This window comes from Phalacrocorax carbo, chromosome 17 (assembly GCF_963921805.1).
Source record: "Phalacrocorax carbo chromosome 17, bPhaCar2.1, whole genome shotgun sequence".
In the NCBI taxonomy this organism is placed as follows: domain Eukaryota; kingdom Metazoa; phylum Chordata; class Aves; order Suliformes; family Phalacrocoracidae; genus Phalacrocorax; species Phalacrocorax carbo.
In genome coordinates, this window is record NC_087529.1 from 4,985,129 (window position 1) to 5,006,939 (window position 21,811).

General features: G+C 43.8%; 1 protein-coding gene across 3 annotated transcripts; it reads right to left on the minus strand.

The window, feature by feature from the left end:
- Positions 1–68: 68 nt before the first annotated feature.
- Positions 69–21,773, minus strand: MYO19 (myosin XIX). 3 transcript variants are annotated; one of them, XM_064467741.1, is made up of 25 exons: positions 21,361–21,772; positions 20,527–20,616; positions 18,511–18,655; positions 17,567–17,715; positions 17,230–17,343; positions 15,500–15,632; positions 15,212–15,281; positions 14,748–14,850; positions 14,439–14,535; positions 13,875–13,951; positions 13,572–13,662; positions 12,333–12,504; positions 11,922–11,995; positions 11,707–11,828; positions 9,835–9,948; positions 9,289–9,465; positions 8,250–8,396; positions 7,664–7,771; positions 6,706–6,776; positions 5,639–5,748; positions 3,612–3,775; positions 2,798–2,927; positions 2,536–2,621; positions 1,873–2,181; positions 69–907 (listed from the first exon to the last, which is right to left on the minus strand). In XM_064467741.1, the coding sequence occupies exons 2-25, from the start codon at positions 20,536–20,538 to the stop codon at positions 779–781; spliced, it is 2,904 nt and encodes a 967-aa protein (XP_064323811.1). In that variant the 5' UTR covers positions 20,539–20,616; positions 21,361–21,772; the 3' UTR covers positions 69–778. The 3 variants fall into 3 exon arrangements, with proteins under 3 accessions (XP_064323811.1, XP_064323812.1, XP_064323813.1); XM_064467742.1 differs by lacking the exons at positions 69–907; positions 1,873–2,181; positions 2,536–2,621; positions 2,798–2,927 and adding an exon at positions 4,509–4,636 and having other exon boundaries at positions 21,361–21,773; XM_064467743.1 differs by lacking the exons at positions 69–907; positions 1,873–2,181; positions 2,536–2,621; positions 2,798–2,927; positions 3,612–3,775 and adding an exon at positions 4,522–5,253 and having other exon boundaries at positions 21,361–21,773.
- Between the last annotated feature and the right edge of the window lie 38 nt (positions 21,774–21,811).

Genomic DNA, 21,811 nt, shown 5'->3' on the forward strand with positions numbered 1-21,811 from the left:
TATTTTAATCTTCCAACTAATTTGAAATGGTTTTGTTAACTAAACCTTGCCGCAGATGGTCAGACACCTTTACAAGGTATTTAACGGTTTATTTGAGAGTGGCATACACAGAAGAGCTGAACATTTTCAAGACCTGTGTGAGCAACAAAGAGACGGTACAGAGTGCTTCTGATGAGACCTTGGCCCCTTGGCAGAGGTAAAGCTATTGGCTAGGTAGCGCTAGAAATGCGTGGCAGTTGTGACAGCACATATATTTTGGTCCTATAGATAAAACACAAGAGTTCAGTCCCACTTTTCCCTGAGACAGCTGCCGTTAGTGTTACAGTTGACCGTTGCTCACTTCCTCAGAGTCAGAAGTGTTACGATATTACTGAACGCTTGTGGTCAGTTAGAACAGGTGTAGTTGTACCTCCACACGAGAATCCAGCACGCATCAGACACGTCTGCCTTATTTGCTCATATTGCCAGCCTCTTACTTCTCCCAGGTACTGCCAGAAGTGTTCAGTTCAAGTATATATTGCTTAAAGCACTTGATCTATTTTAATTACATTGCGTGTTCTCATAGCACTGATATTTCCTCTAATATGTGCGTGTGTGTGAGAGGATGAATTCCCCCCCATGCGTTATAAATTTGAAGTATGTTATATTATACGTACAATGCATCAATATAGAAAGCTCTGAGGTAGCAGCAGATATGGACGTTGAGTAAGTTAAGGCAGCAGCTTGCAGACAGTCCTTCCCTGAAGGAAAAAGTTCAGTATATGCAGATGGCCAAAACCTATGTTGGAAGGAGTTTTTTTCTGTCCAGCAAAATTTGGTTAAATCCAGTGATGGAATAGGCATCTGTATGGGGGCTGACGTTTGCGTAATGCAGGGGAGACTTCCTGCAGTGAAACCTGACAGAGCCCTGCAAGAAAAAGAGGTGGAGAGGTCAGCTGATGTTTTTGCCAGATTTTTGAGCTAATTTTGCTATTCAAACTAAGTAATGCTTTAGTATGTAAGTAACTAGTTGACTATACATAAGGATAGAGGAGGACTTCCAAAGGCGTCCTAGTACAAATGGATTTAAGAGAAATTATTACTACAAAGACTACTAATACCATAGTTTGAACTGAAATTAGCTTAAACTCTTGAGGATTTAGTCAGGACTGAACTTGGTACTGCTTCTTCCTAGTTATAGTAACTGTGGCCAGGCACAGGCTACATTCTTACACACATAATTTTATGCAACCTCAAAAACGTATCAACAAAAAACCCAAGCCCAGGCAGGAGGTGATTTGTCACCTGAGCGCCATTTCTGAGAGAAGCCAGCGCGGGTCGTGGCTTGTTTGTCGTTAATGGTATCTGAGACTATCCTGCATGTGCACTCGGAGATGAAATACTTGAGTTACTGCCTGCTTTCTGCCCTGAAAATCCTCTGTGTGAATTGGTCTGTGCAGCTGTCTGCACAGTGAAGTTAATACAGAATTACTGGGATATTAATACACCCAGTGGCTTTTCCCCAAGTGGATACTTTTTCATGTGTTCACCTGTTGTGCAACTTGAATCCTCTAAGCAGAAAAAATACATAGTATGTAATAGCAGAGCCTGTTAGAATCCTCTGCTCTCCGTTTCTGAAGCAGAGCTTTGATCGCTTTGCTCCCGTGACAGAGATTAACAGGAGCTTTCATGCTTAGCTGAAAGTCTCAGCTCAGCCCTGTGTCTAGCTTGACCTATTGATGTCAGTCATCCTTGCATATCTAAGCCAGTGGAAAAAGGAAGACTGTAGCTTGAGAGCAGACTTCATAGTTGCTCTGCTGATAGCAGAGTTCAGGTTCCTGAACTCATGACAGCTTAATTGTGCTGCTGACTTGAGTGTGTGAGGTTTGTTACCTGTGGGAGAGCTCTAATGGAGGTGATGCCACAGCCAAAGAAGCAGCTTTCTGCCTTGTAGCAGTCGCTCTCCTGAAGCACTCTGAGGCATGCCAGCAGGGACAGGTCTCTCCGAAGTCCCGTTACAGTAACAGGTGCAGCAGCCAGGACAAGGCCAAGAGGCCAGAACTGAATTATTGAGTGCAGAGGCCAGGTTGTTTCCAAAGAGCAAGGTCGTTTGGCTGAGATCACCGTAGCTCCAGGAACTGAGAACGCCGCCTTTTCTTCACCCTCATCCAATTCTGCTGCTGCTAATGCAGCCATTTTTGCCTGATAAAGAGATCCAGAACAATATTCTTGAATATTCTCAAATGTCTTGAACAAAACTTAAAACTGCAAAACTAAGAGTTTAAAAAAGCAGGCATTTTACAGGATAGGACACCCTTTGGGACATCCTCCCATTTTATGAAGGTAAGGAACGAGTTCATTCTGCAGTCTCTGTGCTGCCACCCTGTAGAAGCAGCTGTACAAGACCAGTGTCCATCTTCTACCGCTTGAGAAGAGTTTCCTGGAGAATTGGCGGTATTGGTGTTGTACAGTTACTTGGCAGAGGTAGATTCTTTCTCAAATGCTAAAAAGCCTCAGTCACTTAATTTCAATGCTTTCCTATACCAATGTACTTACTTTCCATTTCCTCCAGCCACACTTAATAACATTAGCAGCCCTGCGCATCCTTTGGAAGTGATTCTTGGCCAGCCACGAACGAACAGCTGAAGATTTAATTAAAAGAAATCTGAATACAAAGAATTTCAGAAGCTCTTGCAGTGTCAGAGATGGCACTTAAGCTTTGTCCATGTTCAATTAACATAAACACTCCTGCCACTTCAAACATCCATGTAACTGGAAATGTTACTTGTTATGTTCAGCCACACAGTTACCAAATTACCTGCTTGGATGACAGTTGCGGACCATCTCTCCTTTGCTAGTTTCTTCTGTTTAAATTTTCTCCAGCAACACTGAATGCAAAATGCTCTCTCATTTAACACCTCTGCTCTTCTAGCTTCAAGTTGCTCCAGCTGCATTGGGGATACGAGCCTGCGGTTAACACTCGGGGACGGAGTTGTGTTCACTGCTCTTCCCTCTTCTACAGTCTCTTGGTGCTTGTCAGAAAATAACATGCACTTTCGTGTCCTAAGACTGCTGGGTTAGGTTTTAGAAGTGAGAGCACTTCATTAGTGCTTATTAGATAACATGTAAAATGAAAATGTATCTGAGGAGGGAAAGTGTTGGGGTGGAGGGAAGCGGACGCTCCCAAAGTCACAGGAGCAGCTGGCTTAAAACTAGCTCCAGTGGAGGGGGTTCTTTTACAGCTGCATCCTCTGGTATGCAAGCTTTGCAAAGGTGCCTTTGTCTCCTTCATCTCTGACACAAAGAAGCTCCTTAGGCCTGTCAGAGTAGCCGAGTCTGTCAGCAGAAGCTAAGGAAAGCTGTAATCTTTACTGGAACTGGGAGGAGATGGGCAACACCAGACACAAATGTGGCTCCTTGTCCATTAGCAACAGGGACACTGTGAAACAAAGTGCTTCTGGTAGTTGGGTTCTGATGGATGTTTGATTTAGTTTAATAATTTGAAGGAAAATGTCAGATTCTGGTTACACCGGCATTAGCAGGAGTATTGCCTGAACCACGACAGTCTGTGCCAGAATCCCCATTATGCAAGTACGCTCCAGAACTGCTGGCCAAGGGAATAGCCCACTTACCACAGAGTTAGCCATAAATACTTTGGTTTTGCCGCAATACACTGTAGTGTGTTCTGTTCTGTTCCCAGTTTGCTCAGCAGTAGTTTCTCCTGTAACAACATTCTGAAGGATCTCTAAAACAGCAGACCGTGATGCTTTGTCATCATCCACCACTGGAGTCTCACCTGCAAATGAAGCATTGAAGAGAATGTATCACAGAACTTGGAAATCAGGACCAAGCACTTGTCTTTACACTGAGACTTCTTGGCCATTTAGGGGGGCCAAAAAACACCTACAACAAGAGGGGAGGAGGTGATGGCTGAGACATCACTAGATCTGGCTGTGTTTAAGGGAAAGACGTGACAGCATAGATTTCACCATGTGCTAGCAGCTAGAAAATGGGTATGGTGTGTTTTAACTAGGATCTGGTTTAAGTGCTGTCTTATTACCTCTGTTGTAACCTGTCCATAGGTAACAAACATCATTTTAGGTAGATCTAGAAAATGAAACAGACATATGGAGGGCTCAGCTGTTCTCACTTTGTTTAAAGCATCCTACATGGAAACATTAGAAAGCAACAGCAATGCAATTAAGAATAGATGTGAGCATCTCAGTCCTAAGAAAATCTGATGAAATACCCAAAACTCAAAGCTGTTGGGACAAAGAACAAAAAGCGGATTAGACTTGTAGCCTTAGTGTACTGAGAACTGTAGGAAGAGAAAACAAATTTATGCAATTCTACAGCTTTTACAGGGCATCAGAAGCAGCTGCAGGGACATGTACTAAGCAGGGGTTTATTGCCGCAATAAGAGGTTATTAAAACCATTTCTGGGCCATAGTACACAATTTTTTACATTATGAGACAAACAGGTTAGCCAGATTAATCTATTTGGAAATAGAGGTAGACTTAATTCAGACCTGTCCTTGAAAGAGATTGTGTTGTTCAAGGCAATGCTGCATGAGTTTCTGCATGCCCAGTGCCGGAACTTGATGGTCTTTGTATCTTTCCATCCTGGATGCTGTTTGCTTTTCTGCTATAAGTATTTCTAAGGAGATGAGAGCATTTTAAGGTACTGAAAACAAATATAAGCAATTCTTGCTTACAGGAAGACATCTGGTGACTCTGATGGTGTTCATGGGGCTGGGCTGATAAGGAAACCAAAAGCTTATCCCCGTGTTTAGGAAATTGTTTTGCTTTGTTTGCATCTTATTACCCACTAAAGATAAAAAGGACTAGTAACATATCACAATGAGGCATTTCAGCTAATGGGTTTGTAATTGAGGGACAAAGATATGGTGTGTAAGTAATTTTCCAGCCTGTACTTCATTACTTCGTTCCATTTCCGCAGGTGAATAGATTTCCAGCCTTTTTACTTATCTGACGTAGGCTGTACTTACTGGTCCTGCTTTTCACACCTACTGGTTACTGAACAGACCCATTGGGTGAAGATGGGATTAATCTGGGGGAGAGAAGGGGGTTGCAGTAACTTTCAGTATTAAATGTAACTACCTGATGAGCTCCTCCTTTCTGGGGTTCATACCAAAGATGTTACCTTGTGGATTGGATTGCGTTTTTTAAAGTCCATCCTCGCTCTTGCTTAGAAAAAAAGAATTGCATACAGAAGGTTGCAAAAGGTAGAAGAAGCAGCAGAATCCAGGTAAGCTAGAAGGTCAGTGTGTTCGCAAGAAAACAAGGTGAGGGGAAAAAAAGAAAGAAAGGAGAAGGAATATAAGCAAAAACATGAATGGTTTTCAAGTCTACTTAAGAACCGACTCCAAATCAAATTATATCGGGTGGGGGGAACCCTAAACACAATCGTAACTGTAATTATTCTACCCAGGAGGAACACAGAAGAACAGCAATAAGATGAAAGATTTGCAGACTTCTAGAAAGAGCCCACTGTACGCATTAGGCAAATTAGAAACTCAAGTTGGCGATAGAAAAATATTTTGAGAATAGCGGTGTCCCTAGTGCTGCATACAGTAATTGCATCTGATCTATGTGATAATTTTACTTGGGAGCGGAGGAATTATCTAAAGAAACATACCTTTTTCCTTGGCAGTATGATAGTTGCTTTTATTGCACGCTCTGTTTTTATTGGACTCACGTGATTTTCTCAGTATTTCATAGCGCTCAGTGAAGCTTTGGAAAGGGATCCTGACAGACAAACATACAGTAAATGATACTTGCCTTGAATTAACTATACGGTAAATAACCTATTCTTTGAGGGGGGAAGACTGCAGAATGGCTTCAAAGATGCAATGCACAGAATGAAAATAGACTGACGCCAATGCAGTTACCAACGTGCTAGAACGTGTAGACTTTCTGAAGGAATTCAGGAGACTGCCTATTGCCCGATATGAGGCAGCGACTTCTGCCTGTAACAAAGACTGGGCAGGAATTGTGCTTGTTTATGATAATAGTGAGCTTCAACAAATCAGTACTGAGCTGTCAAAACCATGACTACCTCAGGCCTTGTCCCCTCCATCCTCTGAAGGTGGTTGAGAAAGCCCAGCAAGGTGACTGGCTGCAATGAGACGCTCAGCTTCGAGATGACCACACGTAGGTGAATGCCATTTATAATTTTAATTGCTGAAAATATTACTGTGAAGCCACATTCAATCAGAAAGCTTTAGTGCATGATAATCCACATCAAAACCTCTCTTCCCCAGCTTCTCAGACTGGAAAGGTACAGCGAGCGCTCAGAGCAGGGGGGTGTTATGGACACATCTGGACTTTGTTAGTATTTGTTATGTTTTTAAGAATCCCATTGTCTCGAATGCAAGCTGCAGTAGCACTGCTTGTTGTGCTGTTCCTGCAATTTTGGACTTGCTGACTGAGCAGGAATTAATTACCCAAAACACAGAACAGCAGTCCAGATTTGTGACAGGTATTTTTGTCTCCAAAACATGAAAGAGGTGCTCAAATAAGCTTAAAAGCAAGCAGTGAGCAGAACTCTTCAGATAGCTTTGAAAGAATCAGTAGTTTTGTGGTCTGAAACAGACTGCAAAATATTTGGATTTCCTGCTTTTAAGCTCTCCTGAATAACTAATATGCCACTAATTGCTATAGAAGTGGATTATGGAAGGCGTTGCTCAAGAAGTTCAGACTTACCTAATAGGGAAGCCCGCTGCACTGATGGTGATGGCTTCGACTATTCCACACGCCTGAAGCTGGCTGAGAACCTGAGGCATAAATTGAGATGGTGTAGAAACCACTATCTTTGTGGAAGCTGCTGCTAAATCTGCACAGGGTGTGCTCGGCCCCAGCCACATGCAGCTCAGCGCAGCAACCACGCCAGAGCTTGCCTGGTGTGCATCACCACGCCGGCAGCTGGGGAACGAATGGAGAGGGTGGAGAAGGGCATTATGCAGCCACCGAGCTACTGCTTTGAGTAACACCCAGAGGGACAGTCCTCGTGTGCCCTCTCTTGGGGTATGACACACCCTGCACTGGCTGAACGCAGCAGATTATGAAAACCCAGTGTTGGTATTTTAATACTACTCGCATGCAATCAGCAAATTCTCAGAGTGTTTAAAATTAATGCAGCATTACTCTGGCTGCTTCTTTTTACATCAGATGAGGTTCTCGTTATAGCTTTCGCATCTGCTGCTCTGCTCCCAGACATGCTTGTCGGCTGATCTAATCTAACTTGCCCTGGACTAGGCTCCAGAAGCAAGCGAAGTTTTGTTGTGGACACTCACCATGAAGATATCTGTGTGACCAGGACTGCTAAGCAGTCAGATCACCTTCACCTGTTTTGAGGGCTGGGATGATAGCAGCCCAAATAACCCAGGAGTGCTCAGGTAAGAGAACTTCTCATATAGCAACAAGTAAGTTGCATCTTCAAGAGCTGCTGTGCTTACTAGCTCCGTTTTAGACAAGCATCTTCAGTGATTCTGAAAGGATGTTTATCTTGGAAGCTCCAAAGGAGAAAAAGCTATTCCAAAATGTGCTGGGAAAAGAGCTTTGCAAGTAACTCAAGATCATAAGAGGCCCAGCGCAAAGCCCCGCACAGTGTCTCTAGGAAGCTTCTCAATGACGCAGTGAGGAAAGGCTTTTGAAAGGTTACCTCTTCTCTTTTAAAAGTCATTGCCTTGCAGTCAGCATTAGGCTTGATGCATCGGATGTAATGTGGTGTGGTGCTATTCAAAATCTGCATGAGATGTTCAAGCGAACACTGTAGAAAAAAATACAGGTTTAACTGGGGACTCTTCCTCCACAGGGAGTCTAGCTAATCAGTGGTCTTCTACAAAAACAGTGAAGCCATTTTTTGCAAGGATGGCTTTACAGCCTCAGTATAAGTAGAGCTCGTCTATAAGGACAGCTTGAGCAAAAAATCCATTCTATCACTGCTTTTGTAAAATTGTTGATGGTAGATTTAGAAAGTTTCCAGAATTATAGCAGGGCCATCAGCTGAAGCAAACCCCTCAAGAGGAACAGGTAGGAAGAAGCCTCACAAAGGCAGATGCCCAACTGTTAAAGGAAAAGGTAAACTCGGAGTAAGTTAAAACCCAGAGAATCTTAGGAGTCTGAAGCTATTTCTCTTTTGCAGCTGTTTCATTTTAAAAACATTTACTGGTCTCGGTCCAACTATACTGTTCTCTCATCTAGTTACGAAGATAGCAGTAGAAAGCAGAAACTTGAATAGGATGTACCTTGAACTTTGACACCACTGTAACAACAGCTGCTCTGTTCTGGGTTTTTATGTTATTTTGGTTCTCTTCTGTCACAGGAAATAATTTTTGAAGCAGAGGGTCCTTAGAATTCTGCAAAACATGGACCAGCTCTGGTGGAATGGGGTCCTGCAAACACAAACATGACTCGTTAGTATTTGGACTTAGGCAGATACCTGCCACCTTTGAAAATGACTAAAAATTCCACATATATAGATGGAGTAGTATTTCTGATGCCAACTTTAACCACAGCTGTAGTTTCAATTGTGAGTACATACATGCATTTGTAGTGAGATTCAGGGACGGAAAACGTTTGGCTGAACATTTAGCAAATCTAGTCAAATGTACGACTGCTCCTACCATTGCTCTTGTTGTACTACTTCAGGGAGCTAGAAGTCTCAGGACTAGCTTAATCCCCATAGGACAGTCTGCAGCACATATTAGAAAGTCTACTAGAAAGCGTTCCTTTTAATTAAGGGATGGTATTTTATTGCAACACCTAATACCACTTGCCGTAATTGCTGGTGATGTCAGAACTGACAAGGGACCCTCATATCTGCAGCTATTTCACTTAGTTCCTGATGGCACAAGGCCAAAATTTGAGTTTCCTGGCACTTTCAGAACTTTCAGTAGTCCAGTCCATGCTCTTGTTTCTCATAGATTTATCTGAATTTTGGGGGGAAATGAAGCGCTGTATTTATGGTTATAGAAATGCTCTGATGCCATTAACACTTCTGCATTGTCTCAGGAATGGAAGAAGCCCTGATTTGGTGATACAGGGGCCACTTAGTCCTCTGCTGAAAGGTCTGCTAGCAAAGCGTTTGCTTGTGCCAGTGATGGTTCACTGAAAATCAGACCAAGAACATTACTCAGCATTACATGGCCTGAAGGATTTATTTGGAGCAAGGTATGTATATCCTGTAAGGCTCGCTGCATATACTTGTTAGTGGTGCTTTGATTAAAATCGCTTTTGGTCTGTAAGGTTGTTTTGTTTTAAACAGCTCTTTCTGAAAACACCTACCTTATTTTTCTCCACCATTGCTGCCAGTTGATAGCAGACTTTGCCAGCATAATGTGAAATAATGAAGTTGGGCTTCTTACTAAACTTGTTCCGACTTAGACATTGATTATTAGACAAGGCTTTCTCAATCCGAGTTTGAAACAGGTCAGTGTTAGAGGATCTATTCAGACGGCACTCCTGCAGAGCAAATGAGACAAAATTGCAGCATCTCTTATTTGTCATAAAGAATTGTCTTTAAAAGGTAAGACACACTAATTTAAAACCACAGCCATTTTACTTTTTGAGTTGCTTTGAGTATGCAAGCCCTGAAATACTGGTGGACATAATTGAGTCTTCATATTTGAATCAGAACATCGAGGATCAGAGGAAAAAAGACAAACTTGGAATAGGAAGAAGCAGTGTCATGATTGTTCTAAAAAATAAGCTCTGCAGAAATTCTATAGCTGACAAGCTTCCTACTAATTTAGTGTTCATATTTCTTTGGTGGCATGGGACAGAAGGCAGGCAACTAGGCTAAAAGCATTAGGGGTTTAGATCCACACCTACCTCATTCAGCAAAGAAAAAATGCTGAGAGGATTGCCCTCTATCAGATCAAGGCAGTTCTGGTTATCCTGGTAGTTTATGAAAGACCACTGTAGGCCTTCAGCTGCATATTCTTCCTGAAGTAAGAGAGAAACTCGTTATTCTGCAGCAGAGGGCACTAGAGCTCAAATAACTGTGCCTTTTTGTGGTTTGATGCAGTTACTGTTTAACAAATTAATCCCAGGCTCAGCCTGCTCATCCAAAGCTCAGCTCCTGCTCAATGGAAGTCTTGAGAAAGAAAAACAAATGAGGATATTCTACCCCAGGCAGCTTTTGAGCATGTAGCAGTAGATCCTGCTAGAACAATTGGTTTAAGTATTGGGGAACCTCACAGATTTATCAGAGAGAGCGGCAAGGCTGCTTTACAGAGTAAACAAGCAGAGGCTACAGTCAGACTAAGACTCTCCTGGCTGTACTGGGTTTTGCCCTGAAGGGCAAGGAACGCACAGACTCCCTCCTTAGACTGGGACGTAGCCTTAACCAACCACTGTGTGCCAGACTTTGCTAACTGGGCTCCATTTAAAACAAAGCCTGGTCCAAAAGGAAGTGGAGAAAGATACTGTTTGAAATAATTTGTACAGTGTTTATGCTGAATTACAGAACAAACTGTCAGGAGTGTTTAACGAGCACAAGCTCTGGCCAGTTATTTTAAAAGTTTCCTGCCAGAAGCTTGCTCAGCACAGCTACTAATGGCATTTAAGTGGTTTGGGACACAGCCAGATCAAGAGAGGTAAGAGGGCAGGCAGTAATTGGGAGGGGTACTGTAAACAGAGGTCATGAATCAGTTTCAAGGAAAATAATTGTGTGCTTGAACTTGGTTTTCATCTTCACTGACCATTAACCCCTGGCATATAGACCAGGATAGGCAGGAAAAAAAAAACGCGGGGTATATGAAAGCACAAATTATGGTCCAAGAGATACTTATCTCCTGAATAAATGGATAAAACTATGCTGTGAGGCAGAAGGTACCATCGTGTTGGTGCCATAAATAAAATAATTTCCCAGATTCCAGTTAATGGCAAAGAGTGTTGCGGTAATGTATGTGTCATGTGGAGGAATTCAACAAGGACTGCAGTCCATCTATTAGAGCAGCAGCCCAGGCCTGGCAGGGACTCTGTAGCTTTCAGAGCACTCAGATGAGAACTGGAATTAGCGGTGTGTGACCAGTTAGGCAAGTGACTGCAATGCATTTAGCATGGTGCAAATAAGTTTTCTGCTGTGAAACAACATAACTCGTGTACCTCCTCATTCAAAAATAAAAGCTGATGAGCAGTGTGGTTTTGTCTTTAAAGGTACCAGCATGACAGCTGGGTTTATGATGCTGTTCTGCGGCAGAAGGCCTCCACCAGGTACCACATGCTATTGGTGTTCGGGTTACAAGGCTCAGTTGGGCTCTCTGCCTTCGCACTAAGTTCAGGTCTAGAAGCTCTCCACCCATTTAGGCACTTTATGCTTGATGAAGAGAATTAACATGGTTATAAGCAGAAGGTTTCAAGAGAATCTCAGTTTAGGCTACACTTATCTCAGGAATTTAGTTGTAAGTGTTCAGCTCTCTGAGGGAATGCAAACAGTTTTAACAGGCCACAGAGCCAATGGAGCGGTATAACAGGGAACAGATTTCTAGTACCCTAGGAGAGAAAGCTGTCCTATTCCACCATCTGCCCACCCTCTCCTCTTCAAAAAGGCAACTGTTGCTCATATCCTACTGATTTCTGTGGCATTACTTACTCGACTAAAGGTTGCAATCTGACCAGGGGCGCAGAAATACAATTAAAGAGACAAAAGATGCTGTTTTAAAATTAGATATCTAACATTCAATCTTAGTGGGGTGTTACCTGTTGTGCCTTCAGATAGTGTGCTACAAAGTGCTGCTGCAGTTTCTCATTGGCATAGTTAATACAAAGCTGTTCCAAGTTGTTCTCAGGGAAGGCTTCAAAACCGTAAACATCCAACAAACCTAGAAGGAATACGGGAAGATGGTGCACTTTGGTCTAGGAGTACCTTGAAGGACTTATGATTACTCAGTTAAACCAGGCTTGAATAACCATACCTATGAAGCTGGTCCACACTGATGGATCTGCATAGATGCTTTCGTTTATGACCAAAACGAGCCATTCAAACAATCTGCAGACAATGACAACTGGATTAGTTGGAAAGTGCTCGCTTACGGCAGAGTAGTGTTCTTTTCGTGCTGTTTATACCAGTATCACATGGAAGAAACAAAAAATCAAGACATGCTGCCTGCTGACATGAGACAACGGCTCTCTGAAGATCTCTCTGTTAGATACTGCAGCTATGTCAGTATCTACAACTGAATCAAGGGTGTGTTGAGCAGGTAAGGGAGGGTTACACTGTTACTGAGCCCAAGGAGAAAGCCAGGGAAAGTAAACCTCTCTGGCCTCCCTATTCCCTCACAAAAGTTGCATGGATTAGCACAGCAGCCTGGCCTACGTGTCCTTACTTGGCATAAATCACTTTGGCGAGGCAGTCCCTCCTAGTCTCACATTCAGCTCGGGAGCATGGCTTCTTGAAGACTTGTTGTTGTTTTCCAGCAGTTATTGTTCGAACTCTTAATGTTTCCAGTAGTTCCTCGAAAGGTATCTTCAGCAAATCTCCAGCGGTCTTCACAAAATCTTGTTCAGGAAAAAAAAACATTTAGGTTTTAGGCAAGGTTTTTTAGGCAAGGTTATCTGGAGTGTCAAATGAATGCAGCACCTTTAAAGTTATGGAAGGTCTAGAGATAGTACAGAAAAATGACACTTCCATGAACTCGCCAGCTTAAATGTGGATTTTCTACCTTTTTACCCAAACCTGGGAGAAAGTTTTGCAAGACAGGACTCTTAATTTGGATGTGCAGTACCCCTAGAACTTTAGGTATTCTAGTTAAAATGAAACAATACCAAAAAAGGCTGAAGTTTGGCACACTGAAGCAGGCATTTTAGAGAGTACTCTCTAGGTATGTCTTTGTTACTTTTTCACCTTTTTTGAGCAGAGCCCTCTAAATCCAGATAGACAAATCAAACAGTCATGACCAGGAAAAAGAAAAGGGATTTGGGGGCCAGTAAGGAAATGTAGAAGAGTGAGTATTTGCTAACGAAGCATTTAAGATCTTGCTAACCTGAGCTATGTGCAAAACTATTTGAATATTAAAGTAGTGTGAATTTGGAGCATGTGAAATAATAGTAGGAAACTTCACTACTGAGGACAGTGTTTTAGTTCTGAAGGAGAACTAGCTCTGCAAGCCTCCTAAAGACATGCAGAACAACCTATGTTCTGTGCTGCAATTTAACAGGTTTGCGGTTACTCAGTTTTGGTCTTCATCATGAAAACTTCAAAGCTTTCATTTTAAAAGCCCTGCTCTCTACTCTGGGTCAGATTTCTGGAAATCCTGTGATGTCAGCGTAAGATTACAATCAAGAGTAACAGTTCTGCCAATAATCCTTCTGAACTGACTGTCTAGCGTTGTAGTCGCCTTGACCTGAAATGGAAGGATATTATCTCTTGGAGCAAGGGAGGATTAGGTTTTTGTTTGCTCAGTACTTTGTAACCGTGAAGTACTAAACAAAACCACGTTTAAATGTTGGTTTGCTCATGACCTTGATAGTCTCCTATCAAGCAGGAGACCATAGTAATCCTTTCCATTAGGCACCTGCACTATGATAACAAGACTCTCTGGAGCACAGCATGCTCATTGCCTCACCTTTGGTTTTGTCTTCTAGTTCACAAGGCTGAGATTCAACCACTGGATCAGAGAACTGAACGTTCCCAAGATGGAGAAGGCCTGACAATACCTGAAATATAATCAATCATTGAGTTTTCTAAAACAGAGCTCCCCTCCAGTGTCCTCTTAGCCTTCCCTTAGCCATATGAACAGGACAAGTCAAAACATTTCTGCACAAAAAAAAGGCAAGTAGATTCCAAGCTTTACTTCTGCAGAAATCCCACACTAAAAAGATTCCAAACATCATTAGCAGCCTCGTGGTGACCATGCTTTGTATCTGACCTTGAAAATATTGTTCTGCGTGGAGTGGTCAATGCCCAAGTGAAACATTGCATCTCTGGTCACCTCGAAGCAGTCTTCTGAAAAGCCAAACAAGTGCTATTTAAAAGAAAGCCATGCACACAAACACAGGCAAGCAGAACACTCTACACCATGTCCAGTTCAGCTGGAATTGTCAAAGGAGATCAAGGAAGCCAGATGCTCTTTTGGTAAATCCCAGAGTACAAGCTGAAGAACCAAGTCATTGACTTAATACTGACTCTGTGGGACTCTGAAGTTAGGCAGCAGGTTGCTGAAGCACGTCCAAAAACAAGGGAGTTTCTAAACATAGCCACAGAGAGATGCAAATCGCTAGGCCAGAAACTGCGATTTTAAGCCAGGTGAAAACTCTTAATAGTGCAAACTGAAACTTAAAAAGAATCATGTTAATGCAGGTGGCTTTGCAAAATGTCTGCAGTTGGCTGACCAGCCTGAGTCATGGGACTTAATAGGACAGACACATTTCTGTCTGCCCTCCCTTGAAGTTACAGCCGTTATTAATGGACAGTCTGTGAAATTAATCTTTACCATCTAAGTTTCTTTCAGAATTTGGCAGCCAGCGGTAGTCAGCCCCTTCTGGAAGGTTCCATTCCAGCCTCTCCTCTGCAGTAGCACCTTTTGTGATCTGGAGACAGAAAACAAGGTAACGACTGAATTCCACCTTTGGTATTTACAGGTCACAGACAATGAAGAATAACGTACTGGGAGCAGGATTTAATTTGGAAGCGTGGCAGACAGGAAAACTGTTAAATATTAGAAGTTGCAACTGTGTTAAATCTGGTGATTTCATCCCCACTGTTTGTCAGAAATATCTAGCAAAATTAACTGAAGGCAAACCTGATAAAATATATGAAAGTTTCTTTCATTGGGGGCCTGATAGGCAACTCTGGTCTTCTCCAGAAGGAAAGTCTGAATGGAAGCACTAGTCAGGTGGTGGAATCTAGAGGGGAAAAAAAGCAAATATTTCAGCAAAACTTCCTCACAGAATTTGATAGGTGGTGTGTTGTTATGCTGCCGACTGACTCAATGCTTTGCAGTTCACCTTCTGTTTTGTGCAAGCTTAATGAATATTTTATTTAGAGTTCTTAACTGCATCTCTCCTTCTCCCTTGCTCTCTTTTAGAGATCAAGGTGAGAGCTTGCAGAAAAAAAAATAGAAATATCAATACAAATGTAAGCTGCCAGCACACCAAAATACGTTCTAAAGACAGATAGAATATTCTATGGCAGACTTCAGAAATAGGCTTGTAGAGATTTAAAGGAACAAGACAATAGATAAGGTTGTTACACAGTAGTTATTACCTGTCTAACTGAAGCTGGATATATTTTCCAAAACGGCTACTGTTGGTATTCCGCAGGGTACATGCATTTCCTGTGAAATTGCCAGGGACAGACACAGAATAATCAGAGCGGTTTTACTCTTCCATGTAGGACATACAGCTATTAAGGGTGATCTGTACATAGCTCCAGTATTTGAAGAGGTTTGTCTTTTAAGGAAAGGACCAAGAGCTAGTTCAGACTTGTTTATTAACAAAGAAAACTCCCACAGCGGCCGCAATTTCTTTTTGCTGTTAAAAAAGCCTCATTTACCAAATGCTTCCATGACAGGGTTGGAATCCAACACTCTCTTCTCTATCCTTTCCACAGTTTCATTGCCTTCTGGGGAGATATCTGAAGCAGCAACAGAAGCATAGAATTTCATAAGGCAGCGAGATGTCCAGGTCTGCAAGAGAGAGGCCTGACAATTGGTCTTTGTTTTTACCATGTTATTAGTTATGTCAGTTAGTGAAACAGTGCTAGCTTCTGAAAGCACAGTATGCAGCTGGCAGTGATGCTAATGAGTAATTGTGTCAGGTTTATAGCTCTAGTTCAGTGGAATCTTTTTGTGCATGCGCTTACGTGCAACAAACATGCATATAAGTGCTGTTGGAGTTGGAGTGCTTTGCTGAATGGCAGTCTTATCAAGATGTAACCATCTGGAAGCTCAGCTAGAATTAACAGCTAGTATCTTAAGATGAACTGAATATAAATGGACTTTGAGTCATTAACGCTCGGCAAATCATGTTGTTCTCAGGCATAAAAATATCCTCAATATCTTGCTGAATAGGGATGGATCATTGCAGAATAACCTAGGATAGAATCAGAATGCTCCCGCATCTTCTAAGTATCTGTGTAAGGTTTGATGAGACCCACACGAGCTCCCTAACAGACTAGGCTGAGACATAACTGGACAGGCTGGAGAGCTGGGCCCAGGGGAACCTCAGGGAATTCAACAAGAGCAAGTGCCAGGTCCTGCCCCCGGGGAGGAACAGCCCCCTGCACCAGCACAGGCTGGGGGGGACCTGCTGGAGAGCGGCTCTGCTGAGAAGGCCCTGGGGGTGCTGGGGGGCAGCGAGGTGACCCTGAGCCAGCACCGGGCCCTTGGGGCCAAGGGGGCCAGCGGTGCCCTGGGGTGCATGGAAAGGAGTGTGGCCAGCAGGGCAAGGGAGGTTCTCCTCCCCCTTTCCTCTGCCCCAGTGAGGGTAGCCTCACTAGGAGTGCTGCGTCCAGTTCTGGGTCTCCCAGTTTAAGGAGGACAGGGAACTGCTGGAGCAAGGCCAGCGCAGAGCTGCCAAGGTGATCAGGGGACTGGAGCATCTCCCTTATGAGGAAAGGCTGAGAGACCTGGGTCTGTTCAGCCTGGAGAGGAGAAGGCTGAGGGGGGATCTCATCAGTGCTTATAAATATCTAAAGTGTGGGGGACAGGAGGATGGGCCAGGCTCTTTTCAGTGGTGCCCAACGCCAGGCCAAGGGGCAAGAGGCACAAGCTGGAACATGGGAAGTTCCCCCTGAACATGAGGACAAACCCCTTCCCTGTGCGGGTGCCAGAGCAGGGGCACAGGCTGCCCAGAGAGGCTGTGGGGTCCCTTCCCTGGAGACATTCACCCCCCACCTGGACGCGGCCCTGTGCCCCTGCTCTGGGGGTGCCTGCTCACGCAGGGGGTGGACAAGGTGATCCCCAGAGGTCCCTTCCAACCCCCGCCATTCTGTGACTCTGTGACAATTCAGGTGCAATTGCTGTTGAATGATTCAAATCTAGCACTCCCAGGAATTACAAATGTCACCTAAAGCAGCTATATTTAGTAGAGTCTATCTGACTGCAGCAAACACTTAATGCTTTACGCATATTTCAAGAGAGTCTTGTTAGTGCAGACTGGCTATGTGCTCCTTCAGAATCTTTTTTTTCTTCACCTTTGCTTGTTCATGGAAATACTACGCACTACAAATCACTAGCAAATCTCAAAACTTAAGAGCAATGTCAGGAAAAAAAGTCTCCTTACCTTCCCAGCACCACTTTCTCCACTAACAATTATAGACTGGTTTATGGGGTCTATCTGGCTTTGGACGTTTCTGTAGGTTTGTTCAGCCACTGCAAAGATGTGAGGCTTTAAATCCTGGCAGTAAAAGAGAATATTAATATTTAAGAGAACAGTAATTACACAGTTCGACAGCAAAGGTCTTCTCACATTTATCTGAAAACAGTATTGCTCTTCTAACAGAATTCATATTTCACCAAAAATGGGTTTTATCCTTTAGGATTATTTTGCTCATATAGATTTCTAAGTACTTGGCATCTCGGTTCTGCAGAAGGACAGTTATTTCAAACATAAGGATTACCTGAGGACGAAGTGCAACATGGTACTCTCTCATAAGCTCAGGTGAATAGAGGCAGGAGACAGGCTGAAATGGATTTAAAGCCACCAGGCTGCAGCCGGCATTTGTATAAAACAAGTTTACTCTGTATCTTGCTTGAAGACATTTCAGAACTGAAAGACACACCACCTGTTAGCATCTTTGGAAAGTGTACTTGGCTCTTCCCATTCCTGTTTGTAACAAAAATCTTCAGATACGTTACCTGTTCGGTTTAATAGAGAATGAGGTGATCAGGAGAGTGATATAGGTCTAATATACGTAACAATGCCTTTAAGAGTTGTCCTTGTTTTTAAAAATCTTAAGGGATCTCCTAACTATTCCCTTCAATAAGTCTTGTGCTTTTATGAAATTTCACATAGTTTGTCCTAGAAAGCAAATCTGTTCATTTGCAGAACAGAGGCAAGAATTCCCCACCTGCACTAGGACCAGGCCTCAGCTTCTCTTCCAGGACCAGCTTTAAAAATCGAGTGAGGAATTTACTTTTCAAAACCAATTTCGTGGACATATTTTCAATCTAAGTCAGAGCCTTGTTTTCTGATAAGTTCATATAAAACCAAACTGCAATCACAAGGTCATGCAGGACTCCTTCAATAGCATTAACTCTCAACAGCACCCTGGCTACCTGAACCACCAATACAACCGTGAGCTCTGCATGCAGAGCTTGATAAGAGATCAGCGTGGCTAAACCTACATTAAAAGTATTTTGAAAAAAAATTCAACCAAGCCAAATGTGACTTTCTAAGGCTTTGAATAGGTTTAACAGGCTTTGAATTGGTTTTAACAGACTTTGAATCTTTAATTACTGTGTTCATGGTACTAGTAAGGCGATGAGAACAGTAACTACCATATAGTAGTAGCCGCCGGAGAAAGTGACTCCTCAGGACATACTCCCCTGGCTGGCTGCTTACCTGTTGTAGTTGTCACCGGATTAACTTTTGTGAGGTCATCAAAAAGATGCAGTTTCTCTTCATCACTGAGGAACGCTCTAACTTCTTCTTCAAATGATTCACTGAGGTCATTCTGGATGATAGAATCTTCTTTTTGGCCATTTTCCTGGAGAGGATGTCAGATCAGCACCAAAGGCTGAATTTAGCTGGACATTCACCTCATCCACTATAGTTTATAGCTCTTCTACTGCTTCCATGTAGCAGAAGTTCAGTCTCAACAGGGGTCATAACTTACTATGTTTGAGCTACTCTTCCTCCCAGTTGCCCTCCCCCTGCATCAATGGTTCCCGTGGGGTGCTCTATTTTTAGAAAGGTATTATCTAGCGTATGAGAGATGGCAGGCTGACAACACTGTCTGTAAACTGAATTCATCACTGGTAATTCTGACTGTAAGCAAAGGCACTTGGAAAGAATGTGTCCTTAGGCTCGCACTACCTGGCGCTTGCAGTTTTGCAGGTCATTCAGCACAGACGCACTTACACAGTGCTCTTAACTGGTGTATTTCTAAGCCTATGAATGTCATGCGTTCAATGCAAACACTGCCTTGGGCAGAGGGAAGCAGGAAGGACTGGCTGCAGAGGCTAAGGAAGAGTGGAAAACTACCGTGGTCCAACACAAATGCAGTTTTCCTAGCAGAGACTTTCATTTTTAGAGCAGAGATGGAGGGCCCCAGGAGTGAAGGTGCAGAGTGCACACATTACGGCCAGGGGAAATAAATAGTGGCATTATACAAGCTGTCCTGCATTAGGTGAAGATTTGTCCCCTTTGAATCACTTGAAGTATTTAAATCTTAGCCTCTGGGCTCCCAAGTCCTTGACAATATTAGTTGGAAGGTCACATTTGTTGTACAAACGTAATGGAAATACTTAGCCAGAAGAGAAACTTCAGGTCCTCTTTGTCATTTTGGGGACTGGGGGGAGGAGAGAGGAGCTATAAGGGAAAATGAAGGAGGGAAGAGATGCCAGCCCTGATTTTTGCTTTCTGGATATTTCTTTTCTGCTCCCCTTCTCCTTGACAGAAACACCTTCAAAGTAACCCTACTAAGTTGTATTTAGTAGCATAAATCTGCAATTCTTTACAGGTTAACCAAGTCAATGAACAGTATTACCTTGTTTATACAGAAAAAGTGCTAAATTTAGTTAGCAGCACTCCCACTACTTGAGCTAAGCTTATTAATAAAGGGGAAAATGTACTGCAAAACCCAATTAATGCATTTCTGAAAAAAAAAATAATGTACTGAGGAGCATTATTATCCTTTGCAGACAGCATAAGTAGTTCATTTCCAGCAATACAAAATTTTACACACTGAGGGGAAAAAAGCAGCTTAGGCACACAGCTGAGCATTGCCGTCAAAGTGATTTCTGTTATTCTCCTGTGAATGAACGTTAAGAAGCTTGCTGCTTTCACAGAGAACAGACACGCGCAATTATGAAATACTCCGCGGACAAGATGAGTTCCTGCCAGTCGCCCATTCTTCCCGAGCCCTCCCATGAGTTCGCTGTATTACGCTGGCGCCAGCCAAGTTCTCTGGTCCATTGTGCAGCTGATATCGCAAGACCTGAGAAAGGGCTTATTTTCGCTCGCCTGTACCCCCTTGCTCAACGTCGCTTCATTTGAGAAGAGATGGTGATCGCTTAGCCAAAAGAAAAACAATATTTGAAAATACAGTCACCTCGGAAACCTATACTGCATAGCTCATATGTCCATTAATTTTACTGAAAAAATGCCCTTAGGGATGCGCTTGCTACATGCATTAACACCTGCCCCGCTAAAGCCAGTGGCATAACAAAAATCACTAGCTGGTATTAGTAACAGAGCTCAAAACCACACAGTTAGTTAATAGGTCCAGTCAGTTACTGAAGTAGGGGTGAATATACATTAATCGTTACCTAATCTTGACTGCATGGAAACAAGCCAAGAATTCCTTCCTGGCAGTAAAATTTTATTAACACATGCAATTCCTGGTTTTCTTTTTACCTGCTTTGGCATCTTGTGCAGCCCTATGGACGGGAACGGTGGAGAGGGCCTTCACTCTAGGGTATTGCATTCAAATTGGGCTGAAGAACGCTTAAATTAAAAAAAAAAAAAGACATTTAGAACAAAAGAACTCCAGACATCTCATTCTCCAGAGGGCTCCCAAAGGCTTCACACAGAAGTACCGATCCCAGAGGGACCCAAGTAATGCTGGGGCTAGAAAGCCTACCGCGCTATCAGAGTAATAGCCATACATTCTGTTTGGCCCCGCAAATAAAGCTTATTTGGGAGGAATAATACATCTTTTCCTACTGCAGGTATAAAATGCTTTGTTTCTCTTGAATTAATAAAGCAAAGTTTCTCGGCAAGAAATGGCAACTTTGTTTTTGTTAAATTCCTCCTGTTAGGACAAATTGGAAAGATTTGTGGGTCTGACAGCATCAGAGAAGCTAGTGCTTTTGCAAAAGGAGTGACTCAGAGAAGTTTTGTATTGCAGCAGAAACAAGATACGCTTGCTTGCTGTCTTCTTCCTGTTTCCTCTCAAAATCATGGGAGTCAACTCAAGGTGAGTCAAGCTCACGCTCTGAATTTCTGTGATAAACACAGAGAATCCAGCCACAGAGCCGGGAAGAACTGTGTCCTCTTCCAGCAGCTGAAACTGCCTTCTCTTCTCTTTCCCATTCCATTTCCATTCTATTCTATTCCTATTCCATCCTTACCTGGCATGAAAACACCATTTGGAGACCTCCTTGATCCATGAACTGAAGGGCACAGAGCTCACTACACACAACCATAATCAAGACCCTCTTGCCTTCAGAGGGTTTCTCATCTACTTACCCTGTTCTGCTTGCCGAGGGGACGCGTTGCTTACAGCCGGCAGAGGCGTCTCTGCCAGCCAGCCCAGCTGCCCGGAGGACACCGGCTATCGCAGCGCCCCGCCGACGCCGCCTTTGCCGGGGCAGGATCCCGCGTTCGCCCGGCCCCCAAGGTCGCTCCTGACGGGCCTGTCCCGCCCCGGCCCAGGGCCTCGCCGAGGGTCACGGCAAGACCCCCCCGTTCTGAGGGGAGCACGGCAGCGGGGGGGGGCGGCCCCGGGCAGCGGCCGGCGGCGGCTCGGCTGAGGGCCGCGGCGACCCCCGCGCCGTCCTCGGGCACCAGGGCGGGGGACAGGGCAGAGCGGGGCGCACTCACCGCGGGCGGGCGGCGGGGGCCGAGGCGGAGGGCGGCGGGCGGGCGGGCGGGCGGCGCAGCGCGGCGCGGCCGCCGGAGGAGGCGGAGCCGGGGCGGG

Excerpts from the sequence above, each read along its gene's own strand:
- MYO19 (XM_064467741.1), bottom strand. Across the intron at positions 14,851-15,211 it reads ATCCAGCTTCAGTTAGACAG|ATTCCACCACCTGACTAGTG; the intron begins GTAATAACTACT and ends TTTCCCCTCTAG. Across the intron at positions 9,466-9,834 it reads TTTTTTCTTTGCTGAATGAG|GAGTGCCGTCTGAATAGATC; the intron begins GTAGGTGTGGAT and ends TTTGCTCTGCAG.